Source organism: Halichoeres trimaculatus, unplaced genomic scaffold (assembly GCF_033239565.1).
Source record: "Halichoeres trimaculatus isolate MK-OKI-2021-1 unplaced genomic scaffold, fHalTri1.1 fHalTri1_scaffold_55, whole genome shotgun sequence".
Taxonomy (NCBI): Eukaryota; Metazoa; Chordata; class Actinopteri; order Labriformes; family Labridae; genus Halichoeres; species Halichoeres trimaculatus.
The window spans coordinates 72,501-85,000 of record NW_027437234.1 but is presented as its reverse complement, the minus strand read 5'-3'; the positions used below and the strand labels follow the sequence as shown (position 1 = coordinate 85,000).

Here is a 12,500-nt window from a genome sequence, read left to right as displayed (position 1 = left end):
CACACACAGTCAGAACACACAGAGAGAGTCAGAACACACACACACACACACACACACACACAGTCAGAAAACACACATACACACACACACACAGAAAACACACACACACAGTCAGAAAACACACACACACACAGTCAGAAAACACACACACACACAGTCAGAACACACACACACAGTCAGAACACACACACACAGTCAGAAAAAACACACACACTAACAGAACACACAGAGAGAGTCAGAACACACACACACACACAGTCAAAAAACACACACACACACACAGTCAGAAAACCCACACACACAGTCAGAAAACACACACACACAGTCAAAAAACACACACACACACACACAGTCAGAACACACACACACACACAGTCAGAAAACACACACACACAGTCAGAAAACACACACACACAGTCAAAAAAAACACACACACACACACAGTCAGAAAACAAACACACACAGTCAGAAAACACACACACAGTCAGAAAACACACACACACAGTCAGAAAACACACACACACAGTCAGAAAACACACACACAGTCAGAAAACACACACACACACAGTCAGAAAACACACACACACACAGTCAAAAAACACACACACACACACACAGTCAGAAAACACACACACACAGTCAGAAAACACACACACACAGTCAGAAAACACACACACACAGTCAGAAAACACATACACACACAGTCAGAAAACACACACACACACAGTCAGAAAACACACACACACAGTCAGAAAACACACACACACACACACAGTCAGAACACACACACACACACAGTCAGAAAACACACACACACAGTCAGAAAACACACACACACAGTCAGAAAACACACACACACACAGTCAGAAAACACACACACACAGTCAAAGAACACACACACACACACACACACAGTCAGAAAACACACACACACAGTCAGAAAACACACACACACAGTCAGAACACACACACACACACAGTCAGAACACACACACACACACAGTCAGAACACACACACACACACACAGTCAGAACACACACACACACACACAGTCAGAAAACACACACACACAGTCAGAAAACACACACACACAGTCAGAAAACACACACACACTGTCAGAACACACACACTGAGTCCAGGGACAGGAAGTGGTTCAGACTCACCCTCTGACCCCTGTGGGGGCTCTGGGTGGCGTCCTGTCCCTCCTCACACTCATCCCGAGCGCGGCTCGCTCCTCCACTCTGAAACACAGCAGGTACCTGTTACAGACAGGAAGTGAACACCTGTGCTGCCGTCCAATCACAGCCTCACACACAGCCAGGAGCATCTGTCACACTCAGTGCCAGCGCCCAGCAGGGGGCAGCACTGTACGGACCAGGATCTGAAGGATGAGGTCTCTGGGGGTCCGGGTGAGTCCGGTCTGTAGATACTCACACTTTGCGAGCCCTGTGTCTGCAGACCAGCAGCGCCGTGACCGCCATCATCACAGCGACCAGGAACACGCCCGCACTGACGCCCTCCACCACGCCGCTCAGAGGCTCTGCAGCACACGACACACACATTTAAACACACACACACACATTCAAACATACACACACACACACACACACACACACACACACACACACACACTGACGCCCTCCACCACGCCGCTCAGAGGCTCTGCAGCACAGGACACACACATTTAAACACACACACACACTCTTTATTAACATTCACTCACACACACACACACACACACACACACACACACACACACACACACACACACACACACACACACACACACACACACACACACACACACACACACACACACACACACTGACGCCCTCCACCACGCCGCTCAGAGGCTCTGCAGCACAGGACACACACATTTAAACACACACACACACATTCAAACATACACACACACATTCAAACATACACACACACACACACACTGACGCCCTCCACCACGCCGCTCAGAGGCTCTGCAGCACAGGACACACACATTTAAACACACACACACACATTCAAACATACACACACACACACACACACACACACACACACACACACACACTGACGCCCTCCACCACGCCGCTCAGAGGCTCTGCAGCACAGGACACACACATTTAAACACACACACACTCTTTATTAACATTCACTCACACACACACACACACACACACACACACACACACACACACACACACTGACGCCCTCCACCACGCCGCTCAGAGGCTCTGCAGCACAGGACATACACCTTTAAACACACTCACACACACACATTGCTGGATCAGGATGTCCTATATCTGGATCAGGGTCTACATAGATCTGGATCAGGGTCTACATAGATCTGGATCAGGATCTACATGGATCTGGATCAGGGTCTACATAGATCTGGATCAGGGTCTACATAGATCTGGATCAGGGTCTACATGGATCTGGATCAGGATCTACATGGATCTGGATCAGGGTCTACATAGATCTGGATCAGGGTCTACATGGATATGGATCAAGATCTACATGGATCTGGATCAGGATCTACACAGAACTGATCAGGATCTACATGGATCTGGATCAGGGTCTACATGGATATGGATCAAGATCTACATGGATCTGGATCAGGATCTACACAGAACTGATCAGGATCTACATGGATCTGGATCAGGATCTACATGGATCTGGATCAGGGTCTACATGGATCTGGATCAGGATCTACATGGATCTGGATCAGGGTCTACATGGATCCAGATCAGGATCTGCATGGATCCGGATCAGGGTCTACATGGATCTGGATCAGGACTACCTGTCTGGGTGTGGATGGGCAGGGACAGGAAGGTGTCGGTGAACAGTGGCGAGCTGGACGGCGCCGGGTGGGTCTCCCCGTCAAACAGCTGAGTGAAGGCTCTCACGCTGACCCTGCAGACACAAACACAGGACCCAAAAACCTGACCACCATACCTCAGAGTCTGAAAGGGTTCAAGGTTCAGATCCTGGTTTCACATTCCCAGAATGCTGCACTGGACCGGACCATCACAGCCGGTCTGTCCTGATGTGGTCTGCTGATCTGTACCTGTACGCAGTTTTTGGTTTCAGTGGTCCATCACAGAATAGGTTCAGGCCCCTGCTGGTCTTTGCCTCCTGGTCTCTGCGGTCACAGGATCCTCCAAGCAAGTCCATCCCTGTCCCCAGGTTCAGATGAAATCTTGAGGGGCTGCTGTCAGGACCCTCAGCGCAGCGGCTCGGGAAGAAGCCGGTCTGGTAGGACCGGATGGAGCTGTTGGACCTGTAGTCCAGGTAGGACGGCAGAGGGTGCTGCTGCGGGGGCGGTTTGTCCTCCACACCTACACCAGGGGGCAGAGGGGAGACCAAGGATCATCAGACACAGAAAGACCACGTGATGGGGGCACACAGAGCTGCTGTGATGACATCACTGTGACCTCATTACCCTCAGACTCCGTCACCACCACCGTGAAGAACCTGACGGCGCCGTTGACGTCACTGAACCAGCTGCAGTTAAAGGTGAAGAAGATGGAGGACTTGGTGACCTCGGTGGACCTGTCACTGACCCGGGTGCTGAGGGGGGGCACCGGGGGACCTGCAGGAGACGTGAGGGGATGTTCAAAGACTGGGGACACAGCGTCTGTGGACAGGTCGTGTGAGGTCACGAGGACTTACGGTCGATCATGGTGACCACGCTGTCCTGAGCCTCGTCGCTGGTCGTCCCGTCTGAGATGACCTTGACAGAGACCCGGTAGAGTTTGTGGGGCTCCAGCTGCGTGATGAGATAGCTGGTGGAGTCTCGGCCAGTGCGTCGAGAGTAGACTAGGACCTTGGAGTCCTGGTGGAGACACTCGATGGTGTAGGAGTCGTAGTCGGCCTCTGGGGGTCCCCAGGAGCAGGAGATGGAGGTGGAGCTCTGAGGGTGGCAGTGGAGGCTGTGGACTGGCTCCGGCTCTGCAGGGGGGACACAGACTTAGAACCTGACCACAAGGCTCCTTATATGCTACAGGTATCCACAGAGACACTCGGGTACTGGACTAAATGTGGCTGCTGCCACCTACTGGTTCGGATGCTCTTGTGGATGGGTGTGCTGAAGGTGGACGTGGTCTCAGGCTCCGTGGCCCCGCTGACGGTGCGGAGGCTGAAGGTGTACAGTCGTCCTGGAAACATCCCTCTTAGGATGCGGCTGCCGGACGTACGGCTGTGGTACGGGTCGATGACGGACAGCCGGTCCTTGGGAGTCCACTGCAGGTCGAAGTCATCGTAGTCGGAGTCTGCGGGGCCGCTCCAGGTGATCTCCAGAGACGTGTTGGTGACCCCCCTGAACAGGAAGGAGGACGGGGGCTTGGGAGCTGAAGACGAGAGGTACCAGGAGAGACGTCAGACCTTTAACGTTTCAGATACCCAAACAGAAACAGACTGCTTTTCATCAACTCCCCCTGCTGGACATCAAAGGCACTGCAGGTTTAAATCTCCTACATGTGCTGCTCCGTGTGGACTGGACTGGGTCCACTTTTCACACAGGCTGTGATAACTACAGGGGGGGGTCTTCTGGTTGGTGCAGCCCCCCCTGCTGGCTGGACTGAGACAAACAGGATATTTAAGGACTTTCCAGGACCATAAAACCTGAGGAAGAGTATCTCACCTGTCCGTCCCAGGGTGCTGGCGCCGTTGCTCAGCTCTCCACTGAGACTCAGCACCTGGACTCGGTAAAGCCGACCTGGGACTAGGTCTGAGAAGACCCACTCTGTGGCCTCTGACCCCAGCTGCTGCGCGGCTCGTTGGGAGTCGTCAGTTTTGTAGAGAGTCAGCTGGTACCCGCTGAGGTCACCCCCTCCACGGGCCCAGCTGACCCAGAGAGCATCAGACCGGTTCCCACTGTGGGCCCTGAGGGACCCCACGGCTGCTGGGACTGGAGACAGGAAGAGGTTTCAATCACAGTATCTCTCTAAACCTGACCCCCCAGTGAGGACTAACTCAGGACTCTCTCTAAACCTGACCCCCCAGTGAGGACTAACTCAGGACTCTCTCTAAACCCAACCCACCTGGGAGGACTAACTCAGGACTTCCTGCCAAAGGCCCTCACAGCCACTCAGTGGGGATAACTGCTGCTGCCCCCTGCTGCCCCCTGCTGCCCCCTGCTGCCCCCTGCTGCCCCCTGCTGCCCCCTGCTGCTCCATGCTGCCCCCTGCTGCCTGAAGGTGAGCACTACACTTACTGTGTGTTTACGTAATGACCCCACCTGTCCTTGCCCAGATGGAGGACTGGTTGCTGTGCTCTCCGCTGTGCGTCTCCACCAGCAGCCTGTAGAGGGCTCCAGGTCTGAGTCCCTGGAAAGAGACCTGTTGACTGCTGGCCCTGCTGCGTCTGGTCTCATGCAGCGAGTCATCCTGTCTGTACAGGAAGATCTGGTAGAGGTCGATTTCTCCGTCAGGTGCAGTCCAGAGAAAGGACAGGCTGGTGGTGGTGTTGGTTTTCACAGAGAGATCAGTGACGGCTGCAGGCCCTGACACAGAGACACCATCATTAACCCAGGATTACGGACTGACGGTCCACAGGTGGGACTGAGGTCTGTCTGCTGATGTTTACAGGAAGTCTTCTTATGTAAACAGGAAGTCTTCCTATGTAAACAGGAAGTCTTCTTATGTAAACAGGAAGTCTTCTTATGTAAACAGGAAGTCTTCCTTTGTAAACAGGAAGTCTTCTTATGTAAACAGGAAGTCTTCTTATGTAAACAGGAAGTCTTCTTATGTAAACAGGAAGTCTTCCTATGTAAACAGGAAGTCTTCCTTTGTAAACAGGAAGTCTTCTTATGTAAACAGGAAGTCTTCTTATGTAAACAGGAAGTATTCCTATGTAAACAGGAAGTCTTCTTATGTAAACAGGAAGTCTTCTAACATAAACAGGAAGTCTTCTTATGTAAACAGGAAGTCTTCTTATGTAAACAGGAAGTATTCCTATGTAAACAGGAAGTCTTCTTATGTGAACAGGAAGTCTTCCTTTGTAAACAGGAAGTCTTCTCATGTAAACAGGAAGTCTTCTTATGTAAACAGGAAGTCTTCTTATGTAAACAGGAAGTCTTCTTATGTAAACAGGAAGTCTTTTTATGTAAACAGGAAGTCTTCTTATGTAAACAGGAAGTCTTCTTATGTAAACAGGAAGTCTTTTTATGTAAACAAGAAGTCTTCTTATGTAAACAGGAAGTCTTCTAACACAAACAGGAAGTCTTACTTGTGCGGGCCTCTGCACTGACCCCTGGGCTCTGGATCCCCCCACTGCTGGTCTGGACCAGGACCCTGTAGCTCTTCCCAGGTGTGAGGTGTTGGAACCTGAAGCTGGTGTGTGTGGAGGGCTGCGAGGAGTTGGTGAGCAGACTCCCCCTGCTGTCCTGGAGCTGCAGAACGTAACTGTCCGACACCCCGAGAGCCTCCTGCCAGCTCACCTGGAGACTGCAGGTGGAGAGCAGGTCGTCCACCTGCAGACCCGTCACCGCTGCGGGAACTGTACAAACCCCCATGTGATGACATCATTAATGAACATTGATAAATAACGAGCATCACACACAGGAAATGATGTCACAGTCACCTCTTTGAGGTGGGTTGAGGATGGCAGGGGGTTTGGACCAATGAGAACCAGGTATCTGGGAATGTCAGAGTGTGGTGACGAGCTGACACGGCGTACCTGTGCGCCCAGAGGACGTGCTGTTGTTTTGAAGGTCTCCACTCATGGACTGAACCGTCACCTGGTACACCTGTCCAGGCTGCAGGGAGCCGAACGTCACCTCGTTCTGCTGCTTGAGGATGAGCCGCACGTCCAGCTGCCGGCTCTGTCTGAACAGGAACACCGAGTACCCGTCCACGTCCCCCTGACCAGGTGTCCAGCTCACCTTCAGACTGCTGCTGTCGCCCCTGTTACTCACCTGGATGTTCTTCACCTTGCTAGGAACTACAGGAGGAAGAGACCATCAGCTGATCCACCTGTGGTTAGAGGTCTGACACCTGCACAGAGTGGTCAGGGTTTTTTCAGACAGGTGTGATTGGCCTCACCTGTGCGGCCCTCTATGAACTCCGCCCTCTGGTTGGGCCCACTGAAGGTGGACACCAGGACTTTGTAGAGGCGTCCAGGTGTGAGCGAGGAAAGGACGCATTTCTCTTCGCTGCTGCCCAGAGTGACGGGAGGAAACACCTTTATGTCGTTAAACAGCAGCTGGACCTCGTAGTGGTCCACGTCACCTGGAGCCCCCACCCAGCTGACCTGCAGCTCCTCTGTCCCCTGACCCGTCAGGACCAGGGACCGGACTGCTGCAGGGACTGCAGGAGGGACAGAGAGGAAGTGAGACTGTCTGCAGAGAAGGTGTCATGTGACTTATCAGCCAATCAGATGAGAGTGTCTGCTCAGACCGGGGTCACACCAGGTGTGCTCCAGGTGTGGTCAGTGTCACAGGTGTCACTCACAGGTCCTGCCGTGGGTGGAGGCGGTGGTCTCGTACTTCCCGCTGTGTGTGGTGACGAGCACGGTGTAGAGCCTGCCCGGCACCAAGCCGTGGAACACACACTCGTTCTGCGTCTGTGGAACCGTCTGGTTCTGCAGGAACACGTTGTTGTGTTTGATGAACACCTGGTACCTGTCCACATCACCTGCAGCCGCACGCCAGTACACCCTCAGGTAATCGTCCCGCGCGGCGTGCGTGGCGGTCAGGCTCTGCACGGGAGACGGCCCTGAGACCAGAGGGGGGTGTCAGAATGATGAACACATGAACGGATGAGTGAATGAACGCTGGACTGAACGTCTCACGTGTCCTCTCCTGGACGTAGGTGGAGTTGAGGGTGGAGCCGCTCCGGGAGCTGATGGAGATGTTGTAGAGTCGTCCTGACACCAGAGAGCTGAACACACACTCCGGACTGTTCCTGGAGACGGACACAGTGTGCAGAGTCGTCTCACTGTCGCTGAGGGTGACCAGGTAATCCTCCACCTCACCTGCAGCCGGACGCCATGACACCGTCAGGAAGTCAGAGCGCCCGTTGTTACTGAGCGTCACCTCGCCAACCGCCGCTGGAACTGAGAGGAGCGGGACAGTTACAGAGACTTCCTGTTTCTGAGGAGACGGATCAGGAGCAAGAAGCACACACACACACACACACACACACACACACACACACACACACACACACACACACTCACACACCTGTGCATCCCTCTGCAATGCTCTGTCTGGAGGCGTGTCCGGCCCTGATAGTGGTCAGCACCACCCGGTAAAGCGCTCCTGGTCTCAGGTGGTTGAAGCAGACTCTGGTGGTCTCAGGGTTCAGACTTTGGTTCTTGATGATACTGCTATCGTGGACCAGGAGGACGCCGTAGGAGTCTATGTCCCCAGACGCTGGCTCCCACTCTGCCTGCAGGCTGTCCGTGCTGCCACCATTGGAGACCCGGAGCCCGCCTACCTGAGCTGGAGCTGAGAGGGACCAGGAACCAGAGGCGTCAGTCCTGATCTGTTTGAGTGTGAGTCCAGTGAACTGGACCTGACGTACCTGTGCGTGCCGTCACGGAGGTGGAGCTGCTCAGGTTTCCGCTGTTGGTCATCACGCTGACGGTGTAGGGGCGTCCAGGTGTGAGCAGGTTGAAGGTCCAGTCTGTGGCCCCCCATGAGAGGAGCCTCTGCTCCAGCAGGGCAGGGGGGTCAGCCTGTCTGAGGACCACCGTGAAGCCGTCCCACTCACCGCTAGGCCGGTTCCAGAGCACGCTGAGAGCAGTCTCATCTGCACGCCGGACCACCAGCTGCTGCACGGGGGCGGGGTCTGTGGGGACAGGGACCGTGGTGTTAGAAAACCCTGTGACCACCTGTACCCTCGTCCCTCTGAGGTCATGGAGGTTGGACCAATCAGGACTCAGAGTCATGAGGTCGAGCGTGAAAACATGAGCTGACCCAGTCGTCTGGAGCAGGACGCCGTGTTTTGCAGCACGCCGCTGTGCGTGGTGACCTCGGCCCGGTACACCCGACCCGGCTGCAGACCCAGGGTCAGACAGGAGAGCTCCACCTGCCTCCTGAGTCTGCTGACGGTCTGGTTAGACACCACCTCAGAGCCATTTTTCAGCAGCACGCTGTAGTACTCCCAGTCTCCTCTGGGGGGCGTCCAGCTGACCCTCAGAGTCCTGCCCCCACTGAGCAGGGACAGGGAAAGAGATGACACCTGCCCAGGTACTGAAGGAGACCAGAGATTAATCAGGGAACAACAAAACAACACCGGAACCTGGTTCAGGGAAAACCAGATCTGACTGAAGTCCAGTACCTGTCCTGCTGCTGGTCCTGGTCTCACAGGTCAGTCCTCCTGCTGACGTCCTGACTCTGAGCTCATACCTGCGACCAGGTGTCAGACCTTTGAACACCTGCTGGGTGGTGTTGGACGGCAGTTGGAGCTCCTTGGGGGCAGATCCCTGGGCGGACAGGGTCAGCAGGTAGACCTCTGCACCCCCTTCAGGGGGGCTCCAGGAGGCCTGCAGACTGTCTGAGCTACCGTTGTGGTCCAGGATCAGGTCTGAGACAGCCGTAGGGACTGAGGAGGGTCAGAGCGAAGACATAGGTGAGCAAAACCTGATCCAAGCACCAACCATCTCAGAACGTGGTCCAGGACACACCTGTGACGGCCCGGATGGAGACAGAACTCTGCAGACCCCCAGACTCTGATACCACCCTGATGCTGTACAGGGTCCCAGGCTGCAGGTGGTCCAGGTGAGCTGAGGTCTCTGTGTTTGAAGAGGTGAAGTTCTTCAGAAGAGCACCACCCTGATCCATCAGCAGAACCCTGAACCAGTCCACTTTCCCTGGACCCCCCTGCCAGGACAAATCCAGACTGTGAGAGGACGAGGACCACACCTGTAGACCGAGGACAGGTGACGGAGCTGAAGGGGGGCAAACACAGGTTACCAACAGGTAACAGCAGCTAGCAGACTCACAGGTGTATCATTGATCAATTATGGACAGGTGTTGTGTGGACAGGTGTTGTGTGGACAGGTGTTGTGTGGACAGAATGTGGACAGGTGTTGTGTAGACAGGTGTTGTGTGGACAGGTGTTGTGTGGACAGAATGTGGACAGGTGTTGTGTGAACAGGTGTTGTGTTGACAGGTGTTGTGTGAACAGGTGTTGTGTGGACAGGTGTTGTGTGGACAGAATGTGAACAGGTGTTGTGTGGACAGAATGTGAACAGGTGTTGTGTGGACAGAATGTGAACAGGTGTTGTGTGGACAGGTGTTGTGTAGACAGGTGTTGTGTAGACAGGTGTTGTGTGGACAGGTGTTGTGTGGACAGAATGTGAACAGGTGTTGTGTGGACAGGTGTTGTGTGGACAGAATGTGAACAGGTGTTGTGTGGACAGAATGTGAACAGGTGTTGTGTGGACAGGTGTTGTGTAGACAGGTGTTGTGTGAACAGGTGTTGTGTGGACAGGTGTTGTGTGAACAGGTGTTGTGTAGACAGGTGTTGTGTGGACAGGTGTTGTGTGAACAGGTGTTGTGTGGACAGAATGTGGACAGGTGTTGTGTAAAAAGGTGTTGTGTAGACAGAATGTGAACAGGTGTTGTGTGAACAGGTGTTGTGTGGACAGGTGTTGTGTGAACAGGTGTTGTGTAGACAGGTGTTGTGTGGACAGGTGTCGTGTGGACAGGTGTTGTGTGGACAGGTGTTGTGTGAACAGGTGTTGTGTGAACAGATGTTGTGTGGACAGGTGTTGTGTGGACAGAATGTGAACAGGTGTTGTGTGGACAGGTGTTGTGTGAACAGGTGTTGTGTGAACAGGTGTTGTGTGGACAAGTGTCATGTGGACAGGTGTTGTGTGGACAGGTGTTGTGTGAACAGGTGTTGTGTGGACAGATTGTGGACAGGTGTTGTGTGAACAGGTGTTGTGTGGACAGGTGTCGTGTGGACAGGTGTTGTGTGGACAGGTGTTGTGTGGACAGAATGTGAACAGGTGTCGTGTGGACAGGTGTTGTGTGGACAGGTGTTGTGTGAACAGGTGTTGTGTGGACAGGTGTTGTGTGGACAGGTGTTGTGTGGACAGGTGTCGTGTGGACAGGTGTTGTGTGGACAGGTGTTGTGTGAACAGGTGTTGTGTGGACAGGTGTTGTGTGAACAGGTGTTGTGTGGACAGGTGTCTTTCTCACCTGTAGCAGCTGATGTTTTGACAGGTGAGGCATTCTTGTCTCCGGCTGTGGCGACCACGGTGACGGTGTACAGGTGTCCTGAGACCAGGGAACTGAATCCGACCTGGGGGGCAGCAGAGCCCTCGATACTGGTGCTGTGGGTGGAGCCTGAACTGGTATCCTTCAGGGTCACATGGTACCAGTCCACCTCCCCTGCTGAACGAGTCCAGGTGACCCTCAGAGACGGATCAGAGAGGACTTCAGGTGTGCCTTTATCCTGGACCTGTTCCACTCTGAGGTTGGTTGGACTGACGGGGTCTGTGACAAAAGATAGACTGATGGCCAAACACAAACTGACCCTTCAAAATAAAAGCCTCCACATGCTGAGCAACAGGCTGCCGACACAGACCAGGAGGCTCTGGTCTCTGGGACTGGACTCTGACTGCATGAATCTGTGAGGGGGGACTTTCCAGAACCCGCACTTCAAAATAAAGAAGCAGCAAAGACTGACTCAGTCGGTCACAACGACACAATCTGTCATCAGTGATTAATGTTTTACATGTTTATCTATCGTACGACTGAAACGCCCCACAAGCCGTCCTGTTCTCTGACCAACCCCAACATCCTGCTGCTGTGTGTGTGTGTGTGTGTGTGTGTGTGTGTGTGTGTGTGTGTGTGTGTGTATGTGTGTGTGTGTGTGTGTGTATGTGTGTGTGTGTGTGTGTGTGTGTGTGTGTGTATGTGTGTGTGTGTGTGTGTGTGTGTGTGTGTGTGTGTGTGTGTGTGTGTGTGTGTGTGTGTGTCTTTGTGTGTGTGTGTGAGTGTGTGTGTGTGTGTGTGTTTGTGTGTGTGTGAGTGTGTGTGTCTGTGTGTGTGTGTGTGTGTGAGTGTGTGTGTGTGTGTGTGTGTGTGTGTGTGTGTGTGTGTGTGTGTGTGTGTGTGTGTGTATGTGTGTGTGTGTGTGTGTGTGTGTGTGTGTGTGTGTGTGTGTGTGTGTGTGTGTGTGTGTGTGTGTATGTGTGTGTGTGTGTGTGTGTGTGTGTGTGTGTGTGTGTGTGTGTGTGTGTGTGTGTGTGTGTGTGTATGTGTGTGTGTGTGTGTGTGTGTTCTGCAGCTGAGAGTCTAAAACTGCAGTTCCCTGAGTGTCCACCAGAGCCTGTGTGCAGCAGTGAGTCAGTCTCCATAGAGCCCCATGTTTAAGGTCACCTGGTGGTCTGGATCTGGATCTGGTCTCCTGGTTCTCACCTGTGCGTACGGACACGTTGCTCCTCTCTCCGTCCTCCGTGGACATCAGTGTTAGTCTGTACACAGTTCCAGGTGAGAGACCCCGGACCAGGCAGGTCAAGTCGGTCCGGGACTCTCCATCAGGGTCAC

The 12,500-nt window shown here is 53.6% G+C and overlaps 1 protein-coding gene across 2 annotated transcripts in view; it reads right to left on the bottom strand.

Annotated features, from left to right (window-relative positions):
* Positions 1-12,500, bottom strand: part of ptprbl (protein tyrosine phosphatase receptor type B, like) — a 27,181-nt gene that overhangs the window by 7,568 nt on the left and 7,113 nt on the right. For both annotated transcript variants that reach the window (XM_074665204.1, XM_074665205.1), the window contains exons 3-23: positions 12,372-12,500; positions 11,148-11,444; positions 9,626-9,889; positions 9,280-9,543; positions 8,916-9,191; positions 8,521-8,787; positions 8,178-8,444; positions 7,787-8,050; positions 7,447-7,710; positions 7,039-7,302; positions 6,674-6,937; positions 6,224-6,493; positions 5,235-5,498; positions 4,638-4,904; positions 4,054-4,344; positions 3,668-3,946; positions 3,438-3,587; positions 3,063-3,333; positions 2,796-2,908; positions 1,436-1,541; positions 1,165-1,242 (exon numbers count right to left, since the gene is read on the bottom strand). The exon at positions 12,372-12,500 is cut by the window's right edge and continues 151 nt beyond it. In XM_074665204.1, the coding sequence (XP_074521305.1) occupies positions 1,165-1,242; positions 1,436-1,541; positions 2,796-2,908; positions 3,063-3,333; positions 3,438-3,587; positions 3,668-3,946; positions 4,054-4,344; positions 4,638-4,904; positions 5,235-5,498; positions 6,224-6,493; positions 6,674-6,937; positions 7,039-7,302; positions 7,447-7,710; positions 7,787-8,050; positions 8,178-8,444; positions 8,521-8,787; positions 8,916-9,191; positions 9,280-9,543; positions 9,626-9,889; positions 11,148-11,444; positions 12,372-12,500 (4,909 nt within the window). The remainder of the gene's footprint in view (positions 1-1,164; positions 1,243-1,435; positions 1,542-2,795; positions 2,909-3,062; positions 3,334-3,437; positions 3,588-3,667; positions 3,947-4,053; positions 4,345-4,637; positions 4,905-5,234; positions 5,499-6,223; positions 6,494-6,673; positions 6,938-7,038; positions 7,303-7,446; positions 7,711-7,786; positions 8,051-8,177; positions 8,445-8,520; positions 8,788-8,915; positions 9,192-9,279; positions 9,544-9,625; positions 9,890-11,147; positions 11,445-12,371) is intronic.